The sequence below is a fragment of the Coregonus lavaretus genome (genome assembly GCF_964263955.1).
Source record: "Coregonus lavaretus genome assembly, contig: HAP1_SCAFFOLD_47, whole genome shotgun sequence".
Classification (NCBI taxonomy): domain Eukaryota; kingdom Metazoa; phylum Chordata; class Actinopteri; order Salmoniformes; family Salmonidae; genus Coregonus; species Coregonus lavaretus.
Window position 1 is genome coordinate 1810156 of NW_028161510.1, and position 25256 is coordinate 1835411.

The 25256-nt window shown below is 43.1% G+C and overlaps 1 protein-coding gene across 2 annotated transcripts in view; it reads right to left on the reverse strand.

Moving 5' to 3' along the window:
- The window catches only part of LOC311120553 (uncharacterized protein), a gene marked incomplete at its 3' end in the record, with an annotated part of 61552 nt that overhangs the window by 32443 nt on the left and 3853 nt on the right, over nucleotides 1–25256 (reverse strand). For both annotated transcript variants that reach the window (XM_084195139.1, XM_084195140.1), the window contains exon 5: nucleotides 249–417. In XM_084195139.1, coding sequence (XP_084051265.1) covers nucleotides 249–417 — 169 coding nt within the window. The remainder of the gene's footprint in view (nucleotides 1–248; nucleotides 418–25256) is intronic.

A 25256-nucleotide genomic window follows, 5' to 3' on the forward strand; every position in this document is an offset into this window, starting at 1 on the left:
AAATATTGAAAGTGCATTTAAAATAAATCAATGAAAATAAAGGCCATTGAAGGTAAATAACAGTAAAACATTCATTAAAGGCCATTGAAGCTAAATAACAGTAAAACATTCATTAAAGGCCATTGAAGCTAAATCACAGTAAAACATTCATTAAAGGCCATTGAAGCTAAATAACAGTAGAATCATGTTAAAAAGGTGGGATTTTTTAAACAACTTTTAAAAGTCTCAGCTGTGTCTGCCCCTCTTACCTGTGGTAGCTCCAGTTTAGGAACTTCGTCTCATTGTCTGTTAGACCCACCCCTCCCTGGGTCGCCTCCCAGCCCATTTGCTGAGGCGGATCGGAGGTGCATTTGGCTGAAGCTGGGTCTCCATACTTCACCACCAGCCTGACCGGACTAACCACCAGGCACTCAGCATCTGGATGACCAAGGTCAAGTTAAAACTTTATTGTTCTGTTATTGTTGATTTTATTGTTCAAACGAAACAAGACAATGTTATTGTCTAATGTTTATCTATCTGCATGTTAATCAACCACATGTTACACTCCATAACCCAGAAATAGCCACACACACAAGAACACAAACACACACACACACACACAACATGATACAGTATGTCTCCAATAATAGCAGACCCCATGCTTCAAATGACCTCTAGTTATCACTATGGCAACACAGACAACATCTGGACCCTCCTCTTCCTGCCATTGTGCTCTGTGACTCCACACACACACACACACACACACACACACACACACACACAGAGAACCTGTTGAAGCAACCTCTGCCTAGCATTCAACAATCATAACATGTTACATTCGTGACTAGCCTACATCTAGGGAGTGAAAGAGGAGGATACATTCCTAAAGAATTTGAACAGGGGCGTAGAGGCCAGATCCACTCAGAACCTTTGGACTCCAAATTCTGTTCTGTTTCACTCTGCCCTAATAAGTGCCACGTAACACACAGGCTTTCCAATTGATTCATTCAAAAATACTTTATATTAAATACATAAAGTAGTAAAATATCAAAATGAAACAGAAAAACACCTAAGCTATTAGGAGTCGATTGCGTCAATCTAATGAATATAGTAATAGAATCGCCATCAAAATCTGTCTGTTGAAGCTTTTTTTGTATGGGCTGCGTCTCAATCTACCGCATCTGCCTATGTCGGCATTCTGCATCTGCGGTGGAAAGTGGCAGAGCTACAGTGTAAAGATGAGACTCTCACGAATACGATAGTGTTCTCCGTTTTGCTCTACGACCCCCAGAAGCCCCACAGGACTCGTCTGAAGTCGGTACCGCTGATGTGCCAACTTCTGTCTGTAGCGTCCAAACCGTTTGGGCTACACACTAACAAGACTCCACTATGGAAAGGGGAGATTCTCACAAAAAAAAAAAAAAAACATTCAAATATATATTTCCTTTTCAATATTTTTGGGGGATACTTACAGAAATCCTAAAATCAAATAGCTAAATTATCCATTGTATGACCATCTTAAAACAATTCCATATGTTAGCTTTGTATAACCCCCCCCCCCCCCCCCCCCTAGAACAGAAGTCTAATTTACCAAGCACCTGTATCACAACGTTGTACTGGAACAGAAGTCTAACTTACCAAACACCTGTATCACAACGTTGTACTGGAACAGAAGTCTAACTTACCAAACACCTGTATCACAACGTTGTACTGGAACAGAAGTCTAATTTACCAAACACCTGTATCACAACGTTGTACTGGAACAGAAGTCTAACTTACCGGTGATGTCACAATACAGAGACAATAATGAAACAAGTATTACGATCTCCATTTCCCCTAATAATCACTGAGCGTCCCTCAGTGTAGTATACTGTATTCTGTTAGGCTTGCTGAATATTTTTTACTGGAAACTCCCCAACGACTCCTCCTCCTCTCTCTCTCTCTCTATCCTCCTTCTATAAGGGCAGTGAGGGAGGACAGGATGGGGGGGAAGTGTAGTAGGTTCCTGTCGGTGTCATTGGTTTGGAATTTAACCAAAATCTAGAGAAAAATGATGTTCTGTTACTCCCCGAGACCGGAAACATAATAATTCTGTGTGACAGTACAGGCTAAAGAGAGTGAGTGAGTGAGTGAGTGAGTGAGAGACAGAGAGAGAAAGAGAGAGGGAGATGGGGAGAGAAAGAGAAATGGGGAGAGAGAGAGAGAGAGATGGGGAGAGAGAGAGAAATGGGGAGAGAGAGAGAAATGGGGAGAGAGAGGGAGATGGGGAGAGAGAGAGAGATGGGGAGAGAGAGAGATGGGGAGAGAGAGAGAGATGGGGAGAGAGAGAGAGAGAGAGAGAGAGAGAGAGAGAGATGGGGAGAGAGAGAGAGAGAGAGAGAGAGAGAGAGAGAGAGAGAGAGAGATGGGGAGAGAGAGAGAGATGGGGAGAGAGAGGGAGATGGGGAGAGAGAGAGTTGGGGAGAGAGAGAGAAATGGGGAAAGACAGAGAGTTGGGGAGAGAGAGAAATAACAGGGGAGGTTAGCATTTTTTGGGGGGTATGATATTTGTGCGCTGGGGAGCAAAACAGAACTGAGGAAGTTGATTAGATCTGAACACACACACCCATGCACTGTAATGGTGAAATAGAAACTAACTCTGACTCTTAATTTGCCTCAGTGGATGATGGTGGAGAGGAAGTGGAGGACTAATGACTAATAACAAACACTAACAGACATACTGACAGACATACTGACATACTGACAGACATACTGACAGACATACTGACAGACATACTGACAGACATATTGACAGACATACTGACACAGACATACTGACAGACATACTGACAGACATACTGACAGACATACTGACACAGACATACTGACACAGACATACTGACAGACATACTGACAGACATACTGACAGACATACTGACAGACATACTGACACAGACATACTGACAGACATACTGACACAGACATACTGACAGACATACTGACAGACATACTGACAGACATACTGACACAGACATACTGACACAGACATACTGACAGACATACTGACAGACATACTGACAGAGACATACTGACAGACATACTGACAGACATACTGACAGACATACTGACAGACATATTGACACAGACATACTGACACAGACATACTGACAGACATACTGACAGACATACTGACACAGACATACTGACAGACATACTGACAGACATACTGACAGCCATACTGACAGACATACTGACACAGACATACTGACAGACATACTGACAGACATACTGACACAGACATACTGACAGACATACTGACAGACATACTGACAGAGACATACTGACAGACATACTGACAGACATACTGACAGACATACTGACAGACATATTGACAGACATACTGACACAGACATACTGACACAGACATACTGACACAGACATACTGACAGACATACTGACAGACATACTGACAGACATATTGACACAGACATACTGACACAGACATACTGACAGACATACTGACAGACATACTGACAGAGACATACTGACAGAGACATACTGACAGACATACTGACAGACATACTGACAGACATACTGACAGCCATACTGACAGAGACATACTGACAGACATACTGACAGACATATTGACAGACATATTGACAGACATACTGACAGATATACTGACAGACATACTGACAGACATACTGACAGACATACTGACAGACATATTGACAGACATACTGACAGACATACTGACACAGACATACTGACACAGACATACTGACAGACATACTGACAGACATACTGACACAGACATACTGACAGACATACTGACACAGACATACTGACAGACATACTGACAGACATACTGACAGACATACTGACACAGACATACTGACACAGACATACTGACAGACATACTGACAGACATACTGACAGACATACTGACAGAAATACTGACAGACATACTGACACAGGATATGCATAGGAAATAGACGCCACCACACAACATTCCTGAACTACCTCTCTGTAATGTCAGCCCTCCTCCTCCTCCATTGCCTCCCAAATGGCACCCTATTCCCTATATAGTGCACTACTGTGACCAGTGGCCATGCACCATGTAGGGAATAGGGTGCCATTTGGGACTTAACCTTCCAGGAGTTTATAATGTCTTCGTTAATGGTGCATTCAAGTAGTGTTCAGTCAGATTCTCAGATGTACCTCTCACTCCCTCTGCCCTCTCTACCCTCCCTCTACCCTCTCTACCCTCCCTCTGCCCTCCCTCTGCCCTCTCTCTGCCCTCTCTCTACCCTCCCTCTGCCCTCTCTACCCTCTCTCTACCCTCCCTCTCCCTCTCTCTACCCTCTCTCCCTCTCTCTACCCTCCCTCTACCCTCTCTCCCTAGCTCTACCCTCTGCACTCTCCCCCCCTGCCCTCTCTCCCCTCTCCATCTACCCTCTCTCTCTCCCTCTCTCTGACCTCTCTCCCTCTCTCTACCTTCCCTCTGCCCTCCCCCCCCCCCCCTCTGCTCTCTCTCCCCCCTCACCCCCCCTCCCCTCTCTGAGTGGTACGTGTTTACTCAGAGGAAGGGAGAGTTTCTTATCAGAAGGGAAATTCAAACACAGACACACACAGAGTTTCCATCCAGCAGAAACAACATGACTACTGCTGCTGGGAGTGGAGAGGCAGGGTGAGCCATGAAACAGAAAAAGTTAGGGCTCTGGTTAAAAGTAGTATATAGGAAATAGGGTGCCATTTGGGACATGAGCACCCTTGGCTTTGGTACTGACTACCCTTGGCCTTGGTACTGACTACCCTTGGCTTTGGTACTGACTACCCTTGGCCTTGGTACTGACTACCTTTGGCCTTGGTACTGACTACCCGTGGCCTTGGTACTGACTACCCATGGCCTTGGTACTGACTACCCTTGATACTGACTTCCCTTGGCCTTGATACTGACTACCCTTGGCCTTGATACTGACTACCCTTGGCTTTGGTACTGACTACCCTTGGCCTTGGTACTGACTACCCGTGGCCTTGGTACTGACAACCCTTGGCCTTGATACTGACTACCCTTGGCCTTGGTACTGACTCCCCTTGGCCTTGGTACTGACTACCCGTGGCCTTGGTACTGACTACCCGTGGCCTTGGTACTGACTACCCTTGGCCTTGATACTGACTACCCTTGGCCTTGGCACTGACTACCCTTGGTACTGACTACCCTTGGCCTTGGTACTGACTACCCGTGGCCTTGGTACTGACTACCCTTGGCCTTGGTACTGACTACCCTACAGTGAGGGGAAAAGTATTTGATCCCCTGCTGATTTTGTACATTTGCCCACTGACAAAGAAATGATCAGTCTATAATTTTAATGGTAGGTTTATTTGAACAGTGAGAGACAGAATAACAACAAAAAAATCCAGAAAAACGCATGTCAAAAATGTTATAAATTGATTTGCATTTTAATGAGGGAAATAAGTATTTGACCCCCTCTCAATCAGAAAGATTTCTGGCTCCCAGGTTTCTTTCATACAGGTAACGAGCTGAGATTAGGAGCACACTCTTAAAGTGAGTGCTCCTAATCAAAGCTTGTTACCTGTATAAAAGACACCTGTCCACAGAAGCAATCAATCAATCAGATTCCAAACTCTCCACCATGGCCAAGACCAAAGAGCTCTCCAAGGATGTCAGGGACAAGATTGTAGACCTACACAAGGCTGGAATGGGCTACAAGACCATCGCCAAGCAGCTTGGTGAGAAGGTGACAACAGTTGGTGCGATTATTTGCAAATGGAAGAAACACAAAAGAACTGTCAATCTCCCTCGGCCAGGGGCTCCATGCAAGATCTCACCTCGTGGAGTTGCAATGATCATGAGAACGGTGAGGAATCAGCCCAAAACTACACGGGAGGATCTTGTAAATGATCTCAAGGCAGCTGGAACCATAGTCACCAAGAAAACAATTGGTAACACACTACGCCGTGAAGGACTGAAATCCTGCAGCGCCCGCAAGGTCCCCCTGCTCAAGAAAGCACATATACAGGCCCGTCTGAAGTTTGCCAATGAACATCTGAATGATTCAGAGGAGAACTGGGTGAACGTGTTGTGGTCAGATGAGACCAAAATTGAGCTCTTTGGCATCAACTCAACTCGCCGTGTTTGGAGGAGGAGGAATGCTGCCTATGACCCCAAGAACACCATCCCCACCGTCAAACATGGAGGTGGAAATATTATGCTTTGGGGGTGTTTTTCTGCTAAGGGGACAGGACAACTTCACCGCATCAAAGGGACGATGGACGGGGCCATGGACCGTCAAATCTTGGGTGAGAACCTCCTTCCCTCAGCCAGGGCATTGAAAATGGGTCGTGGATGGGTATTCCAGCATGACAATGACCCAAAACACACGGCCAAGGCAACAAAGGAGTAGCTCAAGAAGAAGCACATTAAGGTCCTGGAGTGGCCTAGCCAGTCTCCAGACCTTAATCCCATAGAAAATCTGTGGAGGGAGCTGAAGGTTCGAGTTGCCAAACGTCAGCCTCGAAACCTTAATGACTTGGAGAAGATCTGCAAAGAGGAGTGGGACAAAATCCCTCCTGAGATGTGTGCAAACCTGGTGGCCAACTACAAGAAACGTCTGACCTCTGTGATTGCCAACAAGGGTTTTTCCACCAAGTACTAAGTCATGTTTTGCAGAGGGGTCAAATACTTATTTCCCTAATTAAAATGCAAATCAATTTATAACATTTTTTACATGCGTTTTTCTGGATTTTGTTGTTGTTATTCTGTCTCTCACTGTTCAAATAAACCTACCATTAAAATTATAGACTGATCATGTCTTTGTCAGTGGGCAAACGTACAAAATCAGCAGGGGATCAAATACTTTTTTCCCTCACTGTATATGAAAGCCAACAATGCCAGTTGTAGCTAGTGTAGTGAAATGTTAGCTAATAGCACAAATTCGTTTTCATGATAAGGCAGCTGTGCTGCAGAACTCATCACGGCAGCACAGCTGACTGTTTCTAGCTGCGATGTTATCACGTTGGCCAAATGTTAAAACGTTGCGAGGCACAGTCACCGGCTGTCAGAGTCAGAAACATGCTGATGGCTTAGAACAGTCCCATAACTTCATCAACCTGCTACTGCAATGGCCATTCAAACAAGCTAGCACAAGGCTGCTAGCTGGAGAAAGTTTGCTCAGCTGATCAAGCAAGGTTTACCATAGTAGCCGTGTTTCTATTAATCAGCCTGAGTAGCCAGTGCGTACCTTTGGGAGTAAGTGGATACCTAGTCAGTTGCACAACTGAATGCATTCAACCAAAATGTGTTTTTCCTCTGAATCAAGAGAGGTGCGGGGGATGCCTTAATCGACATCCATGTCATCGGTGCCCGGGAAGCAGGTGCTGTTGGGGGGCAAAATGCCTTGCTCAAGGGTACAACAGTGGATTTTTCACTTTGCTGGCTCAGGGATTCGAACCAGCGACCTTTTAGTTAATGGCCATACGCTCTTAACAGCTAGGCTACCAGCTAGCCGGATAATTGCTGCGATGCGGTGCCTTTTCTGTGCCCAGGAAATATCCCTTTTTATTTAGTGTAAAATGTGGATTTCAAAAGGCTTTAAATACAAGGTCAGGTGTCCTTCACCTTAAAAACACACAAATATGGATCTTGAAAGGGAAATGTTATGCATTTAGATATTTTTTGTTGTTGTTGTGGTTGTAGAAATTTTGTATCGCAGGGTTTTATTAATCAACTTCCACAACAAATATAAGCCTAAAAATAATAACATATATAAAGTCGCTCTTCATCATTTTATATTTCTAGTTCAATTCTCCCTCATCAATAACGTTTTTTTTTTCATGATTATTGTATTTATTATTATTTTAAGATTTTCTGTGTCCCTGATATCACTTTCCACCCTGTTAGTTTGATGTAATTCTCCATTTAAGAAAACAACCCCTTCCTACAATGACACCACATTCAGGAAGTGTCATAATTTATTTGGTGGGAAAACAATGGTGCAAAGCTACATACATATAAACACTCAGTTTGATCTATTTTTACATGTTTCATGTTGTTAGTCCCACTCATAAATTTCCACCCTGTCATGCAAAATTAACCACATTCTTTATGTTAAAATATGTTTGATAGAGAAGCAGGGGCGGTGTGTTCAATAGGGCGATATGGGCGACGCACTGCCAAACGGGAAAAGGAAGGGATTTTTTTTCTAATCAATTATATCACGGCAACAGTAGTTATCAGTGTTGTAATCTAGACGTCTGATCTGCCACAGTGCCACTAAATGTCCAATCAGGCTAAAGTCGTGCTTCAAATGCCCCCCCCCCCCCTTTTGGGGCGATTTCAGTCAGGTTGAAAATCGCCCAGAAGTCTGTCATAGACTCCCATGTAAAATCTATTTTTTTCAAATATCAGAGCTTTCAATACAATCTCTATGGGTTTCTGAGGGCTTGCACTTACGCGCTTTCGTCATACGTAACATAACCATGAACGTAACTAAGAAAAGAGCGGGTAGCAGCGTCAATCAATTCACTATTACTGTCAAAATGGCTAGGCTTCAGTGCAACTCGATTGTGTCTTTGAAAGAAGTTCCTTTTTGTCGGCGAACAAATGAAGATAAATTGGCAACGAAACAATTAGGACCTCCCAGACCAAATTTAATAATTCAACAGGTTTCTACTAAAGGGGGGAAGTCCTACACCCGAGGATTTTCCAAAAATTGGTACGAACGAAAAACCTGGCTAGCAGGCTGCGATGTAGCTAATGCAGTCTTCTGCTACCCCCTGCTTACTCTTTCACCCTGAAGGCGGCACGGCAGACAGCACCGCTTGGACAGCGACTGGTGTGTAACGGACATGCACCATCTTTCAGGAAAGATTAAGAAACATGAGCTGTCAAAGACCCACATGGATACCTGTTTGAGATTGTCTGCTTTGGGGAGAGTGAACATTCCCACTCAACTGGATGAGGGATACAGGCTAGCTGTCCGCCGCCACAACGATGAGGTTAGTGTTGATAATCACAAGTTTACTGGAGAACTGAAACTGACAAGGCTGACAAGATAGGACCCTTTTGTCCATTGTTATTGGATAGGAACAGAACTTATAACCAGCTCCTGACCTAAATAGATCTTAGCACAACATTTTACTCAACATATCATATTCCATATTCACTATAACAAATATATTTACTACGACATTAGCAAGAACCGCCACATCCTCAGCCGGCTAATCCAGTGTGTGAAGTTTTGCGGAGTGTTTGAGTTAGCTTTGCGAGGCAAAGATGAAACTGAGGGCTCCACCAACCCTGGTAAGCCAACACTTTTGAGATCAGTCAATAAATGCTTCTGGTATTGACTTATATGCTGCCCCTGTCTTCATGTTGTTGCTGGACATATCTTTTTTAAAATGTGTGTAGGTCACCTAAATCATCAGAAAAATTGCCCCCCCTGAGAATTTTTTCAGGAGCCGCCACTGTAGAGAAGTTAAAATCCTGTTCAAGTGTTCACCATTATGCTAGCTTAATCTTGCTCACTCACAGTTGTTAGAAATTGCGTAATTCAAATCTGGTATTGGAATAAGAGAAAACATAATCAAGAGATATTCAATCCAAGCTAAATTTATTATATGCAAAATGTATGTATGATAAGTATGAAGGTTCGTATACGGGCTCACTGAAAAACCACGCAGGGCCGACAGAGAACTAGAATTATTGTTTACAGATTCTTTCTCAAATACTCTGACAGAAAGCCTCCACCTCTTCTGTTGGCCAACCAGAGCAAAGGACTGAGTGTGGTCCAGACTCCATTTCAGCCAATCCGTTGGCGCGGGGGTTGGTCTCAACTCCTTGGCACTCCATTTGTTGCCAGGCGTAGTTGCTATGATAATAACCTGCGGAGTCAGCACCGAAAATACACAAATCCACTGTACCCATGTTCAAGGACAGTTTCACAGACAACAAAGAGAGAGTGTTCTTATCAGCCTGTTATGTGAAACAATCCATATCAGTACAGTGCTCCTCATTAATGCATTCCTTCCAAGCTATTCATCACATACAGATCCAATTAAAAAATAAAACTCAACACAGTGCTATGGCTAACTTGAGCTCCAAATTTCCACCCTGTTAGGTTACATCCTGTTAGGATTAACAGGTTGGAAAATGGACCCCAAAAAAATAAGTGTCTGACCTTAGATTTACATTTACGTCATTTAGCAGACGCTCTTATCCGGACTTACAAATTAGTGCATTCACCTTATCATGGAACGGGCAGTCCTTCCCCGGGAGGAAGAGCAGCTCCGTCTTGCCGGAGGTTCAGCTTGAGGTAGTGATCCGTCATCCACACTGATATGTCTGCCAGAGATGCGATTCGCCACCTGGTTATCAGAAGGGGGAAAGGAGAAGATTAGTTGTGTGTCATCTGCGTAGCAATGATAGGAGAGGCTTGACCAATATGGGTCAGCTTGACCAATATGTTTTTCTGAAAGTCAAACATGTCATTTTTCTAATAGAATACAAAAAAAATTACGTTTCTTTCTCTCCAAAGGTTATGAGTTCCAGAAGTCACCACACTGTATGAATGACGCAGCCACACAATAAGGATTAGCCACGATAGTGAAATTTGTGGTTGGCCTTCAAAATAAAAGTCCACCATTGAAACTGATCCAAACGGATACAAACAGAGGAATAATGCCATATTTGGACTGCATAATGCTAAACACGTTTGGAATGTTGTTACATAACTTAAAAATAAATACAATAATTAATTAATTAGACAATAAACAGTTAAAAATAAATACTGTTAAAATCCCACTGTGGATGTTTTAGACTGCATAACTGCATTCGGGGACTACATACTGTACATCCTTACCTATGGAGTGCACCCATGAAATGGGTATCAGCCTATTCAGTGACAGATTCCAAAGAGTTTACACAAATATTATCATTATACAGTAGCTCATATATATATAGATAAATGTTTTATTGACACATATGTACACCAGAAAGATGCAGTGAAATGTGTTGTTTTACAGGGTCAGCCATACTAGTGTGGCACCCCTGAAGCAATTGAGGGTTAAGTGCCTTGCTCAAGGGCACATCGACAGATTTTTCACCTTGTCGACTATATTATTATGATGTTATTATTGTGAGTTATTATTTTTCACCTTGTCGGCAATAACTTGTCGGCTAGTTATTGCAGGACTTTGAACAGCAAGTTTATATATTGTGGTTAATCCTTATTGTGGCTAGCTTCACACAGGTCCAGTGCATAATCCCTACGAATTCCACGTTTGGTTAGACAGATGGCTGGTTTCCACTAGATAACACAGCCACAAAGTAGTTTGTTTGGTCAGACAGATTGCTGGTTTCCACTAGATAACACAGCCACAAAGTAGTTAATGAAATAAATTATATTTGAATACAAAAATGAGCTTTTTGGTCTTAATTTAAGGTTAGGGTCAGAGGTCAGAGGTTAGGCATGAGGTTAGCAGAGTGGTTCAAGTTAGGGTTAGGCATGAGGTTAGCAGAGTGGTTCAAGTTAGGGTTAGGCATGAGGTTAGCAGAGTGGTTCAAGTTAGGGTTAGGCATAAGGTTAGCAGAGTGGTTCAAGTTAGGGTTAGGCATAAGGTTAGCAGAGTGGTTCAAGTTAGGGTTAGGCATGAGGTTAGCAGAGTGGTTCAAGTTAGGGCTAGGCATGAGGTTAGCAGAGTGGTTCAAGTTAGGGTTAGGCATAAGGTTAGCAGAGTGGTTCAGGTTAGGGTTAGGGTTAGGCATGAGGTTAGCAGAGTGGTTCAAGTTAGGGTTAGGCATAAGGTTAGCAGAGTGGTTCAGGTTAGGGTTAGGCATGAGGTTAGCAGAGTGGTTCAAGTTAGGGTTAGGCATGAGGTTAGCAGAGTGGTTCAAGTTAGGGTTAGGCATGAGGTTAGCTTTTAAGAAGAGACATTGTAGAAATAGGCAGGGTGGATGACTTTCTGTCTGTATTAACTAGTGATGACCATGGCTCCTGGCAACTGCGTGTCGCGTAAGAATTACGCCATCTGACATTAGACATTGCTGTAAACATAGAATTAGGAATTCAAATCAAATCAAATGTTATTGGTCGCATACACACATTTACCAGATGTTGTTGCGGGTGTAGAGAAATGCTTCCGTTCCTTTTAGCTCCAACAGTGAAGTAATATCTAACAATACACACAAATCTAAAAGTAAAAGAATGGAATTAAGAAATATAGAAATATTAGGACGAGCAATGTCAGAGTCCGGAGTATGAATATATAAATACATATATTTACACTGTATATACTGTATGTGTGATAGGATGTATAGACATTATGGAAAGTATGTGGATAGTATATTTACATTTACATTTTAGTCATTTAGCAGACGCTCTTATGTAGTAAATCTGAAGAATACGTAGGATAGAGTAGTGTTGAAGAGGATGGCCTGGACTAGAATACAGTCCACACATATGAAATGAGTAAAACAGTATGTAAACATTAATAAAGTGACCAGCGTTCCATGTCTATGTACAGCGCATTCGGAAAGTATTCAGACCCATTGACTTTTTCCGCATTTTGTTACGTTACAGCCTTATTCTAAACTTGATTCAATTATATTTTTCCTCATCAAGCTACCCACAATACCCCATAATGACAAAGCGAAAACAGCTTTTTATGAATTTTTGCAAATATATAATACAAAATAAAAAACAGAATTAACTCATTTACATAAGTATTCAGACCCTTTGCTATGAGACTCAAGCTTGAGATTGAGCTCAGGTGCATCCTGTTTCCATTGATCATCCTTTAGATGTTTCTACAAATTGATTGGAATCCACCTGTGGTAAATTCAATTGATTGGACATGATTTGGAAAGGCACACACCTGTCTATATAAGGTCCCACAGTTGACAGTGCATGTCAGAGCAAAAACCAAGCCATGAGGTCGAAGGAATTGTCTGTAGAGCTCAGACAGGATTGTGTAGAGGCACAGATCTGGGGAAGGGTACCAAAACATTTCTGCAGCATTGAAGGTCCCCAAGAACACAGGGGCCTCCATCATTCTTAAATGGAAGAAGTTTGGAACCACCAAGACTCTTCCTAGAGCTGGCCGCCCGGCCAAACTGAGCAATCGGGGGAGAAGGGCCTTGGTCAGGGAGGTGACCAAGAACCTGATGGTCACTCTGACAGAGCTCCAGAGTTCCTCTGTGGAGATGGGAGAACCTTCCAGAAGGACAACCATCTCTGCAGCACTCCACCAATCAGGCCTTTAGAGTGGTAGAGTGGCCAGACGGAAGCCACTCCTCAGTAAAAGGCACATGACAGCCCACTTGGAGTTTGCGAAAAGGCACCTAAAGGACTCAGACCATGAGAAACAAGATTCTCTGGTCTGATTAAACCAAGATAGAATTATTTGGTCTGAATGCCAAGCGTCACGTCTGGAGGAAACCTGGCACCATCCCTACGGTGAAGCATGGTGGTGGCAGCATCATGCTGTGGGGACATTTTTCAGCGGCAGGGACTGGGAGACTAGTCAGGATCGAGGGAAAGATGAACGGAGCAAAGTACAGAGAGATCCTTGATGGAAACCTGCTGCAGAGCGCTCAGGACCCAGACTGGGGCAAAGGTTCACCTTCCAACAGGACAACGACCCTAAGCACACAGCCAAGACAATGCAGGAGTGGCTTCGGGACAAGTCTCTGAATGTCCTTGAGTGGCCCAGCCAGAACCCGGACTTGAACCCGATCGAACATCTCTGGAGAGACCTGAAAATAGCTGTGCAGCGATGCTCCCCATCCAACATGACAGAGCTTGAGAGGATCTGCAGAGAAGAATGGGAGAATCTCCCCAAATACAGATGTGCCAAATTTGTAGCGTCGTACCCAAGAAGATTCGAGGCTGTAATCGCTGCCAAAGGTGCTTCAACAAAGTACTGAGTAACGGGTCTGAGTACTTATGTAAATGTGATATTTCATTTTTTTTTATTTGTCATTATTGGTTATTGTGTATAGATTGATGAGGGAAAAAAACGATTGAATCGATTTTAGAATAAGGCTGTAACGTAACAAAATGTGGAAAAAGTCAAGGGGTCTGAATACTTTCAGAATGCACTGTATTTGTCCTGTTGAAACTGTGTTTGTTGGCATATCCCAACTCTCCCTGAGACACCCTCTGAGAGTGGGGTCACGGCCACGGTCTGCCATTATCAACAGGCAACCCTGCAGCAATTATGCTTAAGTGCCTTGCTCAAGGACACATCGACAGATTTTTCATCTTGTCGACTCGGGTATTCAAACTAGCAACATTTCAATTACTGGCCCAATGCGTTAACCACTAGGCTACCTGCCGCCCTTAACAGAAGATAGAAGTAAGAAATCCCTTGGTAGAATACATTAGTGTTATTTATTAAAATCAGATCCAATACTCATATAAGAAAGAGACAAAACAGTAAACTGTGTTTACCAGAGAATGTGTTCATAAGTGTGGTGCGGAAAAAACCCCTCACCTGGACCTATAATAAGACTATGTCATTTGTATATTAACGAAGTCTAGTCACTTGTATTTTATCTGACTCCATAAGATGATATGGAAATGTGCAATTAAGTATTATGAGTCATAGCTGACTGAGATCAAGAATGGTCTGAGATAGTGAAATCAAATGCAGGTAATTTAAACACTTTAACGCTTGATGTTACAGTGTCTTTAAACACCGGATCAAAACATAAAATAACACCACTCTCTTATAGGACGAGATCCCAGAAAGAAACAGTTTTGACTCCCTCTAGAGGCTGATCTTTGTAATTACCAGACAGGAAATCTTCAGTCTAAATGGCACGCCTCTGCAGGTTGTCAACGAGGCAGTTCTGCTCCTCCCGAAACAGTCTCGTATGTCGTCAAAAAGGTGAGTTTCGGAAATTCTATGCATGCAACGTTGTCCATTACCACCACCAACTGGACTGGAGAGTGGACCTCAGTTCATCTTTCAATCACCCACGTGGGTATATGCTCCTAAAAACCAATGAGGACATGGGAGAGGCGGGACTTGCAGCGCGTCAAGCGTCTCAAATAGAACCAAGTTCTATTGTAGCGCCTGGCTAAGCAGACGCTCATGAGCAGTGTGGGTGCAATGATTGAATAACATGTAAGTGTACATTTATTTTTGCAACGCTCGCACACGCAACGCGGGTGGTGTGGTCAGCAGTTGCAAAATGAACTTCCCACTAGTAGAGTAAATGGTGTTCCACTTGACGAAGCAGTAGCGGACCTCAGTGTTCTTCTGGTTGTTGTCTGCCCAGCTAACCCTAACACAGGGGTGTCAAACTCATTTTAGCTCAGGGGCCACATGGAGGAAAATCTATTCCCAAGTGGGCCGGACCGGAAAAATCATGGTATATATAACTTAAAAACAACAACTTCAGATTGTTTTCTTTGTTTTAATACGATCAACATACAACATAAAGCTGGAGCCTGAGGACAGTGTGTCCAAAATAGTACAAGCACAACATCACTATTAATCATAAAACACGTCAAGTTTATTTGAAAATTCTAAAGAAAAAGAACACACAAACACACAATGCCTCAGTGATTAACAGAACTGTTTCACAGATCACAGAACTATATCAGGGTGTCATTTCTCAGGCAGAAATGTAGATAAAAATAATGAAATCCTGTTCCCCAAACAAGTGCAAGAACCACAGAGTCAAGAATAGGTTAAATATACAAATAAAATAAAATCTATTAAAAACAATAGCACATCAACATAAAAACATATAAACATAAATCTGAAAGCGTTGCTCAAACTCCCGTAACAGTCCAGTTATTTTATCTTTGAACCGCTTCATGTCTGCCACATGTTGGGTCGCGCACACATTTTTCAGACAGGGGAAGTGAGCTGCATCACCACCGGCAAGTTGTGTCTCCCACAATGACAGCTTCAACTTGAAAGAACGTATGCTGTCATAATACTGCGTGACAACTTTGTTGCGCCCTTGCAGCTGTTTGTTCAAGTTATTCAGGTGCTCTGTAACATCCACCATAAATGCAAGGTCCGGCATCCATTCTGCGGAATGAAATTCTAACACTGGTTTGCCCTTTTCTTCCATGAACTGTTCAATTTCTTCTCGTAAATCAAAGAAACGCCTCAGCACAGCACCTTAGCTTAACCATCTTACCTCAGTGTGGTATGGCAGGCCATAGATGTGGTCTTTCTCTCTGAGAAGGCTGTCAAACTGACGGTGATTCAGGCTTCTGGATCGGATGAAATTAACAGTTTGGATGACCACCTTCATGACGTTATCCATCTTTAATGACTTGCAACACAAAGCCTCCTGGTGCAAAATACAGTGAAAAGTCAAAAAATCACGTCCTCCATTTGCAGATTGCACTTTCTCTCTGAACTTTGTCACAACGCCTGCTTTTTTCCCGATCATTGAGGGCGCACCATCTGTAGCCAGGCTGACAGCGCGGGACCAGTCCACTCCGACCCTGTCCAGCACGCCGACGAGTGCGGTAAAAATATCAGCTGCTGTCGTTGTATCTGTCATCGGCACCAACTCCACGAACTCCTCGGTGACGGTCAATGTGTCATCAACTCTGCGGATGAAAAAATGGCCAGTTGTGCAACATCTGTAATGTCCGTGCTTTCATCAATTGCAACCGAAAACGCAATAAATGACTTTACTTTTTGCTTCAACTGGCTGTCCAAATCCACTGAAAGATCGGAAATCCTGTCTGCAACTGTGTTTCTTGTCAGGCTGATATTTGCAAAAGCCTGCCGCTTTTCAGGGCACACAATCTCCGCTGCCTTCATCATGCATGTTTTTACAAATTCACCCTCACTAAATGGTTTTGAAGCCACTGCGATTTCATTAGCAATGAGGTAGCTAGCTTTCACTGCAGCGTCACTGATGTCTCGGCTGTGAGTAAACACAGACTGCTGTTTCTTCAGACCCGCCAACAGTTCATTCACCTTCTCTCATCTCCGCTGTCCTTGAAAGTTGTCATATTTGTCGGCATGAAGACTCACATAGTGGCGACGAAGGTTATATTCTTTCAGCACTGCAACATGCTCTGAACACACCAAACATACAGCTTTCCCATTCAATTCCGTGATTAAATAGGATTACCATTTTTCTTGGAACACTCTGCACTCTGCGTCCACTTTTCTCTTTTTTGACAGAGACATATTGGGGCAATGAGGGTGCCAAAGCACATAATGTTAAAAGTAGAAGCCGTAATAAATATCGCGGGCAAAACAAAGTAGCTCATTGGCTGCACGTGCTTGACCTACTTGCTCTGCCCCGGTATAAACAGTTTGCTTAACACAATTGGAACAGCAGTTTATTTTATTGAAAAATTGCAGTGCATTTTTATACTTAAAATTTTATTTTGAAAAAAAAACCTTTTTTTTTTTTTTTCTAAATCATCTCGCGGGCCAGATTAAACCCGTTTGCGGGCCTGATCCGGCCCGCGGGCCGTACGTTTGACACCCCTGCCCTAACAGATTCTGGGGTCAGGGCCACGGCCTGGACACCTACTGGAGGATCATGGGGGTGGCCCTGCCTGGTATGGGAGTAGGATATTTATCAAACAGATGGAACAAGTCATCTTCTGATCAATCAATGGAATCTGGCTGTGTAGTCACACTGCACAACACCATGAACCATGCCCCCCCCCCCCCCCCCCATGTATTTCATGCAGAGTTACAGGAACATGGAGTTAGGAAACATGCAGACATGGAGTGACCATGTGGTCAAGAAATGAGTGAGGAGTTGAACAATAAGTGAGGAGTTGAAGAGATAATAAAAAATACAAACAGAGACGGGACAAACAGAGACGTGACAAACAGAGACGTGACAAACAGAGAAGTGACAAACAGGAGTATCCCTCCACAAAGCTGTGATTAGCCAGCCCTCTCACAGGAGTATCCCTCCACAAAGCTGTGATCAGCCAGCCCTCTCACAGGAGTATTTATGATAGTTAGTACTCTTCTGGTAAGTATGACGTAACTGTGACTTGTTATTTCCTTTGTCACGGTTCCTCATCAAACACACACAGTTTCTGCTCTTACATCCTGTGAACTCTGCCCCTCATCTCTTTCCTCTCCTCCCCAGTTAAGACTGAGCCTATGAAGAACAGTGAGACTGACTAAGACAGGCGGCAGCACTGGACAGCCATGCAGGCGAAGGTAACACAACACACAGTTTCAGCTGTTATATACTGGATCCTCTGTCCCTCTCATTACACAACACACAGTTTCAGCTGTTATATACTGGATCCTCTGTCCCTCTCATTACACAACACACAGTTTCTGCCGTTACATCCTGTGAACTCTGCCCCTCATCTCTTTCCTCTCCTCCCCAGTTAAGACTGAGCCTATGAACAACATTGAGACTGACTAAGACAGGCGGCAGGTTGTCCTATAGGAGAACGGCCCTGGACATCTGGTGGAGTTACCTGCAGGACTTACCTACACCACATCACACAGGATTTTGGGGGGGCATTTTGGCTGAGGTCTAAGGGAAAGCTGCCATGTCCTTGACGTGATGATTTGCGTTTCCATATGGCACCGTATTCCCTACATAGTGCACTACTTCTGGTCGGAGCCCTGGTCGGAGCCCTGGTCAGAAGTAGTGTACTAGTGTACTGGCTCCGACCAGGGCTCCGACCAGGGCTCTGGTCAAAGGTAGTGCACTATCTAGGGAATAGGGTGCCATTTGGTTAGAAGTGTCACTTTTTATTACATGTTCTATAACTGTCAGATTATAGTCTCTGTGGCTCCAGGCGTCTCTCTCTCTCTATATATATATCTCTATATCTCTCTCTCTATATCTCTCTCTCTCTATCTCTCTATATATATCTCTCTCTCTCTCTCTCTCTCTCTCTCTCTATATATATATATATCTCTCTATCTCTCTCTCTCTATATATCTCTCTCTCTATATATCTCTATATCTCTCTGTATATATCTCTCTCTATATCTCTCTCTATATCTCTCTCTCTATATCTCTCTCTCTATATATCTCTCTCTATATATATTTCTCTCTCTATATATCTCTCTATATCTCTCTCTATATCTCTCTCTATATCTCTCTCTCTCTATATATATCTCTCTCTCTATAACTATCTCTCTCTCTATATATATATCTCTCTATATCTCTCTATATATATATATCTCTCTCTCTCTCACACACACAGTGTCTCTGGTGAGAGACCGAGAGAGAGAGAGAGAGAGAGTGAGACGCAAATCAGCACAGTAGTCTATAATGGAGTGTTTAGGTTAGAGGTGTCTTTTAACAGTAACTGTCTTCTTATTGTGTACATATACTCTCATACCTCCTGATCGCACGTTATTGGTGATGATCAAATCATTCACTGGTTTGACCTGTGTTGTTATGGTCACGTCATCTCCGTGGTAACAATCACTAGGCAGGGTTGTCAGCTCGCCGGGGAGCAGGACAGAACAGAGGAAGTTGATCAGATCAGAAAGAGAGGGGCATTCCCCCAAGATCTCTAGTCTGGACACCACAAACACACTGTAATTGTGAAATAGAAACTAACTCTAACTCTGACTCTTAATTTGCCTCAGTGGGTGTTGGTGGAGAGGAAGTGGAGGGAGCACATGACTAACAACAAACACTAACAGATACTATTGACACAGGATCCGGTACCTCTTGCGGCACGATTTATTAATTGTTTCACTGTTCGCATTGTAGACATTCTAATAAAAGTTATCAGCATTAAATCAAGTTGCCTCCTCATTATTTCCCCTCAGTTTAAGAATGATGGAGGCCACTGTGTTATTGGGGACCTTCAATACTGCAGAAATGTTTTGGTACCCTTCCCCAGATCTGTGCCTCGACACAATCCTGTCTTGGAGCTCTACGGACATGGCTTGGTTTTTGCTCTGACATGCACTGTCAACTGTGGGACCTTTTATAGACAGGTGTGTGCCTTTCCAAATCATGTCCAATCAATTGAATTTACCACAGGTAGACTCCAATCAAGTTGTAGAAACATCTCAAGGATGATCAATGGAAACAGGATTCACCTGAGCTCAACTTCGAGTCTCATAGCAAAGGGTCTGAATACTTATGTAAATAAGGTATTTCTGTTTTACATTTTTAATACATTTGCAAACATTTCTCCAAACCTGTTTTTGCTTTGTCATTATGGGGTATTGTGTGTAGACTGATGAGGATTTTTTTATTTTATTATTCATTTTAGAATAAGGCTGTAACGTATCAAAATGTGGAAAAACTCAAGGGGTCTGAATACTTTCCGAATTCACTTTTACTTTTGATACTTAAGTATATTTTAGCAATTACATTTACTTTTGATACTTAAATATATTTCAAACCAAATACTTTGACTTTTACTCAAGTGGTATTTTACTGTCTGACTTTTACTTGAGTAACTTTCTATTAAGGTATCTATACTTTTACTCAAGTATGACAATTGGGTATTTTTTCATTTTTCCCCTCTAATCAGGGACTGCTTTAGACCAGGGACACCAGGTGTATGCAATCAATTATTAGGTAGAACAGAAAACCAGCAGGCTCTGGACCTCGTAGGGTAAGAGTTGAGAACCCCTGCTATTGGCAATGAGTATGGTGGGTGTTCAGCAGTGACGTCTCAAATGCTTTGAATGAATCAACACCTTGAAGAGCGCGTTTCACCGCCATAGATAGTAGGCTACGTGGCTGTTTACTCTGTCTGCTGCGCTGCTACGGTGTGTTGGACACCTTTTTTTCTCATGCGTTCCGGTACGTCAGGCCCCCCGGATATCCCCCCTCTCCTTTCTCACTATATGTTCCAGGACCTCCCAATGTACAAGTTAAGCACAGCGGACATGCATGGTCTCTCTCTCTCTCACACACTCATACACTAAGCAACGCGCATGCCCCGCCTACCTGAGGATCTATTTCTTTCAGCAATCTATTTGCTGTGTTTGAGGGGTGCAAAATCCACTTGTCAGTTAAATCTCGCTGGATTGATTGCTTTCATTTAACTCCTGCGGCTCATACTTTTGCTTGTGCCTGACGTTTTTCCCCGTTAACGTTACAGCCGCGGAAATGTTTGTAATGGCCTGTCAAACACACCCCGATAATAGCTGAAATGTGGTGAATGGAATACATTGTCTTACCGTTGAATCTATAAGAACTCTAAAGCTTCGTCAGGGATTTAATGCATGGTCTCGACACTTAAATCACAAGATCGTGTAAATGTTATATTGAATTGAAGAAAGTAATCATTTAATACAGTTGAAATGTTAACAAATTAGATGCGCTGAAATGAAAGCAACTGCCTAAAATGAACACTCGGATTAGAGTGATATCATGTCTGATCTCGCAAACAATGTCAAGTATTTTTAGTAGGTGTAATCTAGAGCCAAAGGTTTCCTGCTATTGACACACTAATGCAGAAAAAACACCCACCTGGACATATGTCATTTGTATATTAACAAAGTCAAGTTCATTGTATTTTATCTGACTCCATAAGATAATAAGGAAATGTGAAATTAAGTATTATGAGTCATAGCTGACTGAGATCACGAAAGGTCAGAGATAGTGAAATCAAATGCAAGTAATATCATTGTAAAAGAATGAACTCCATTATATATACTGTATTTAGTCAGCCACCAATTGTGCAAGTTCTCCCACTTAAAAAGATGAGAGAGTCCTGTAATTTTCATCATAGGTACACGTCAACTATGACAGACAAATTGAGAGAAAAAAAATCCAGAAAATCACATTGTAGGATTTTTAATGAATTTATTTGCAAATTATGGTGGAAAATAAGTATTTGGTCACCTACAAACAAGCAAGATTTCTAGCTCTCACAGACCTGTAACTTCTTCTTGAAGAGGCTCCTCTGTCCTCCACTCGTTACCTGTATTAATGGCACCTGTTTGAACTTGTTATCAGTATAAAAGACACCTGTCCACAACCTCAAACAGTCACACTCCAAACTCCACTATGGCCAAGACCAAAGAGCTGTCAAAGGACACCAGAAACAAAATTGTTGACCTGCACCAGGCTGGGAAGACTGAATCTGCAATAGGTAAGCAGCTTGGTTTGAAGAAATCAACTGTGGGAGCAATTATTAGGAAATGGAAGACATACAAGACCACTGATAATCTCCCTCGATCTGGGGCTCCACGCAAGATCTCACCCTGTGGGGTCAAAATGATCACAAGAACGGTGAGCAAAAATCCCAGAACCACACGGGGGGACCTAGTGAATGACCTGCAGAGAGCTGGGACCAAAGTAACAAAGCCTACCATCAGTAACACACTACGCCGCCAGGGACTCAAATCCTGCAGTGCCAGACGTGTCCCCCTGCTTAAGCCAGTACATGTCCAGGCCCGTCTGAAGTTTGCTAGAGTGCATTTGGATGATCCAGAAGAGGATTGGGAGAATGTCATATGGTCAGATGAAACCAAAATAGAACTTTTTGGTAAAAACTCAACTCGTCGTGTTTGGAGGACAAAGAATGCTGAGTTGCATCTAAAGAACACCATACCTACTGTGAAGCATGGGGGTGGAAACATCATGCTTTGGGGCTGTTTTTCTGCAAAGGGACCAGGACGACTGATCCGTGTAAAGGAAAGAATGAATGGGGCCATGTATCGTGAGATTTTGAGTGAAAACCTCCTTCCATCAGCAAGGGCATTGAAGATGAAACGTGGCTGGGTCTTTCAGCATGACAATGATCCCAAACACACCGCCCGGGCAACGAAGGAGTGGCTTCGTAAGAAGCATTTCAAGGTCCTGGAGTGGCCTAGCCAGTCTCCAGATCTCAACCCCATAGAAAATCTTTGGAGGGAGTTGAAAGTCTGTGTTGCCCAGCGACAGCCCCAAAACATCACTGCTCTAGAGGAGATCTGCATGGAGGAATGGGCCAAAATACCAGCAACATTGTGTGAAAACCTTGTGAAGACTTACAGAAAACGTTTGACCTGTGTCATTGCCAACAAAGGGTATATAACAAAGTATTGAGAAACTTTTGTTATTGACCAAATACTTATTTTCCACCATAATTTGCAAATAAATTCATTAAAAATCCTACAATGTGATTTTCTGGATTTTTTTTCTCATTTTGTCTGTCATAGTTGACGTGTACCTATGATGAAAATTACAGGCCTCTCTCATCTTTTTAAGTGGGAGAACTTGCACAATTGGTGGCTGACTAAATACTTTTTTCCCCCACTGTATAAGGACAAATCATAAAGCTACAAGGTAATATTATCAAAGTATTGTAGGCATGGTTATCAATCAATCAACCAATAAATCAATAAAATAATTAATCAATAGTTAGCAGAAAGTGGACAGAAAGTCCCCACTCACAGTGGGAGGGGGTTGTAAAAAAAAAAACACATCTATTCAGCCAATCAGTGGGTTCAGGAAGTGGTCTTACAGCCAATGAATGAGCTGGAGGAGCAGCACGGTCACCATGGCACTTCCAGCAGCCTGACAGGAAGCTCCTGAGGAGGGAAACAGACGTTTAGGCTGCGTTTACACAGGCAGCCCAATTCTGATATTTTGCCAATTATTTAGCATGTCTGATACATATCTGATCTTTTCCCCCAATGTGTAAACAGCAAAAAACGACATGAGTTCATCTTTTGAGTTTTGATTCATACCACATTCATATGTGGATCTCAATCCTGATACAATTCCCATCCTCCATATGTAAGGACGCTCAGATCCGATTTGCTTTACACTAAAGTGTTGTTACACATTACATACCGTTACCAAGACAACCACCCCAAAGTTGAAAGGAACAGAGAGAGGAAATGAGCATTGCATCTGCGGGCCATTTCAGAGGCTACATCAGTGTGAATGAGCAAATCTGGGAGGAGGATGAGAGGTTGGAGGAGGAGAGCGTAGAGGCAGGAGGGCAAATACATCAACCAATCAATCAACCAATCAATCAACCAATCTACCTACCTATCATTTTGAACAAGTTCAGATAGTACCTCCCTGTTTTTTTTTCTGTTTCATGTCTACTGAACAGAACTCTGGGTTAACAGGACCTTCTCTATTTTCCCTCTAGGTCTCTCCAACTCTGTTCCTGGAGAGCTACCGTCTGTAGGTTTTCACTCCAACCCTTTTCCTGGAGAGCTACCGTCCTGTAGGTTTTCACTCCAACCCTGTTCCTGGAGAGCTACCCTCCTGTAGGTTTTCACTCCAACCCTTTTCCTGGAGAGCTACCCTCCTGTAAGTTTTCACTCCAACCCTGTTCCTGGAGAGCTACCGTCCTGTAGGTTTTCACTCCAACCCTGTTCCTAGAGAGCTACCCTCCTGTAGGTTTTCACTCCAACCCTTTTCCTGGAGAGCTACCCTCCTGTAGGTTTTCACTCCAACCCTTTTCCTGGAGAGCTACCCTCCTGTAGGTTTTCACTCCAACCCTTTTCCTGGAGAGCTACACTCCTGTAGGTTTTCACTCCAACCCTGTTCCTGGAGAGCTACACTCCTGTAGGTTTTCACTCCAACCCTGTTCCTGGAGAGCTACCGTCCTGTAGGTTTTCACGCCAACCCTGTTCCTGGAGAGCTACCGTCCTGTAGGTTTTCACGCCAACCCTTTTCCTGGAGAGCTACCGTCCTGTAGGTTTTCACTCCAACCCTTTTCCTGGAGAGCTACCGTCCTGTAGGTTTTCACTCCAACCCTTTTCCTGGAGAGCTACCCTCCTGTAGGTTTTCGCTCCAACCCTAATCTAGTGCACCTGATTCTAATAATTCTCTAGTTGGTAAGATGAATCAGGTTAGTTACAACTGGGGTTGGAGTGAAAACCTACAGGAGGCAGGCTCTCCAGGAGCAGGGTTGGAGAGCCCTGCTCTATGTAAGCAGTATGGGGGGTGGAATAATTCAAAATTCAACTATAGAATTGACACATCGTATAATGAAATCTTTGTGCAAGTAATGGGCTGTGTCGAGTTAACAAATAACAGAGACACACCTCCAATGTCAAAATCCCAATGCTTGTATTGAGCAATACCAATGATTATGTGAAAGCTCATATCACATTTCAGCTATGGGGCTTCTATTCTGCGTTAGTGTTTCCAGGCTGTGATGCTCCTCCTCTATTCCAGAGATGAGGCGATCACGGTCACACAGGTAGGGGGAGCGGTTTTCATTATACGATGTGTGAATTATATTGTTGATTAACAAAAACATATATCCATAACTGGACCTTCCCGACCAATCAACCGACCCCGACCAAACCCCGACTGAGACCGACGGAAGGACAACAGACGAATCTATCAACCTACCTACCAATCAACCA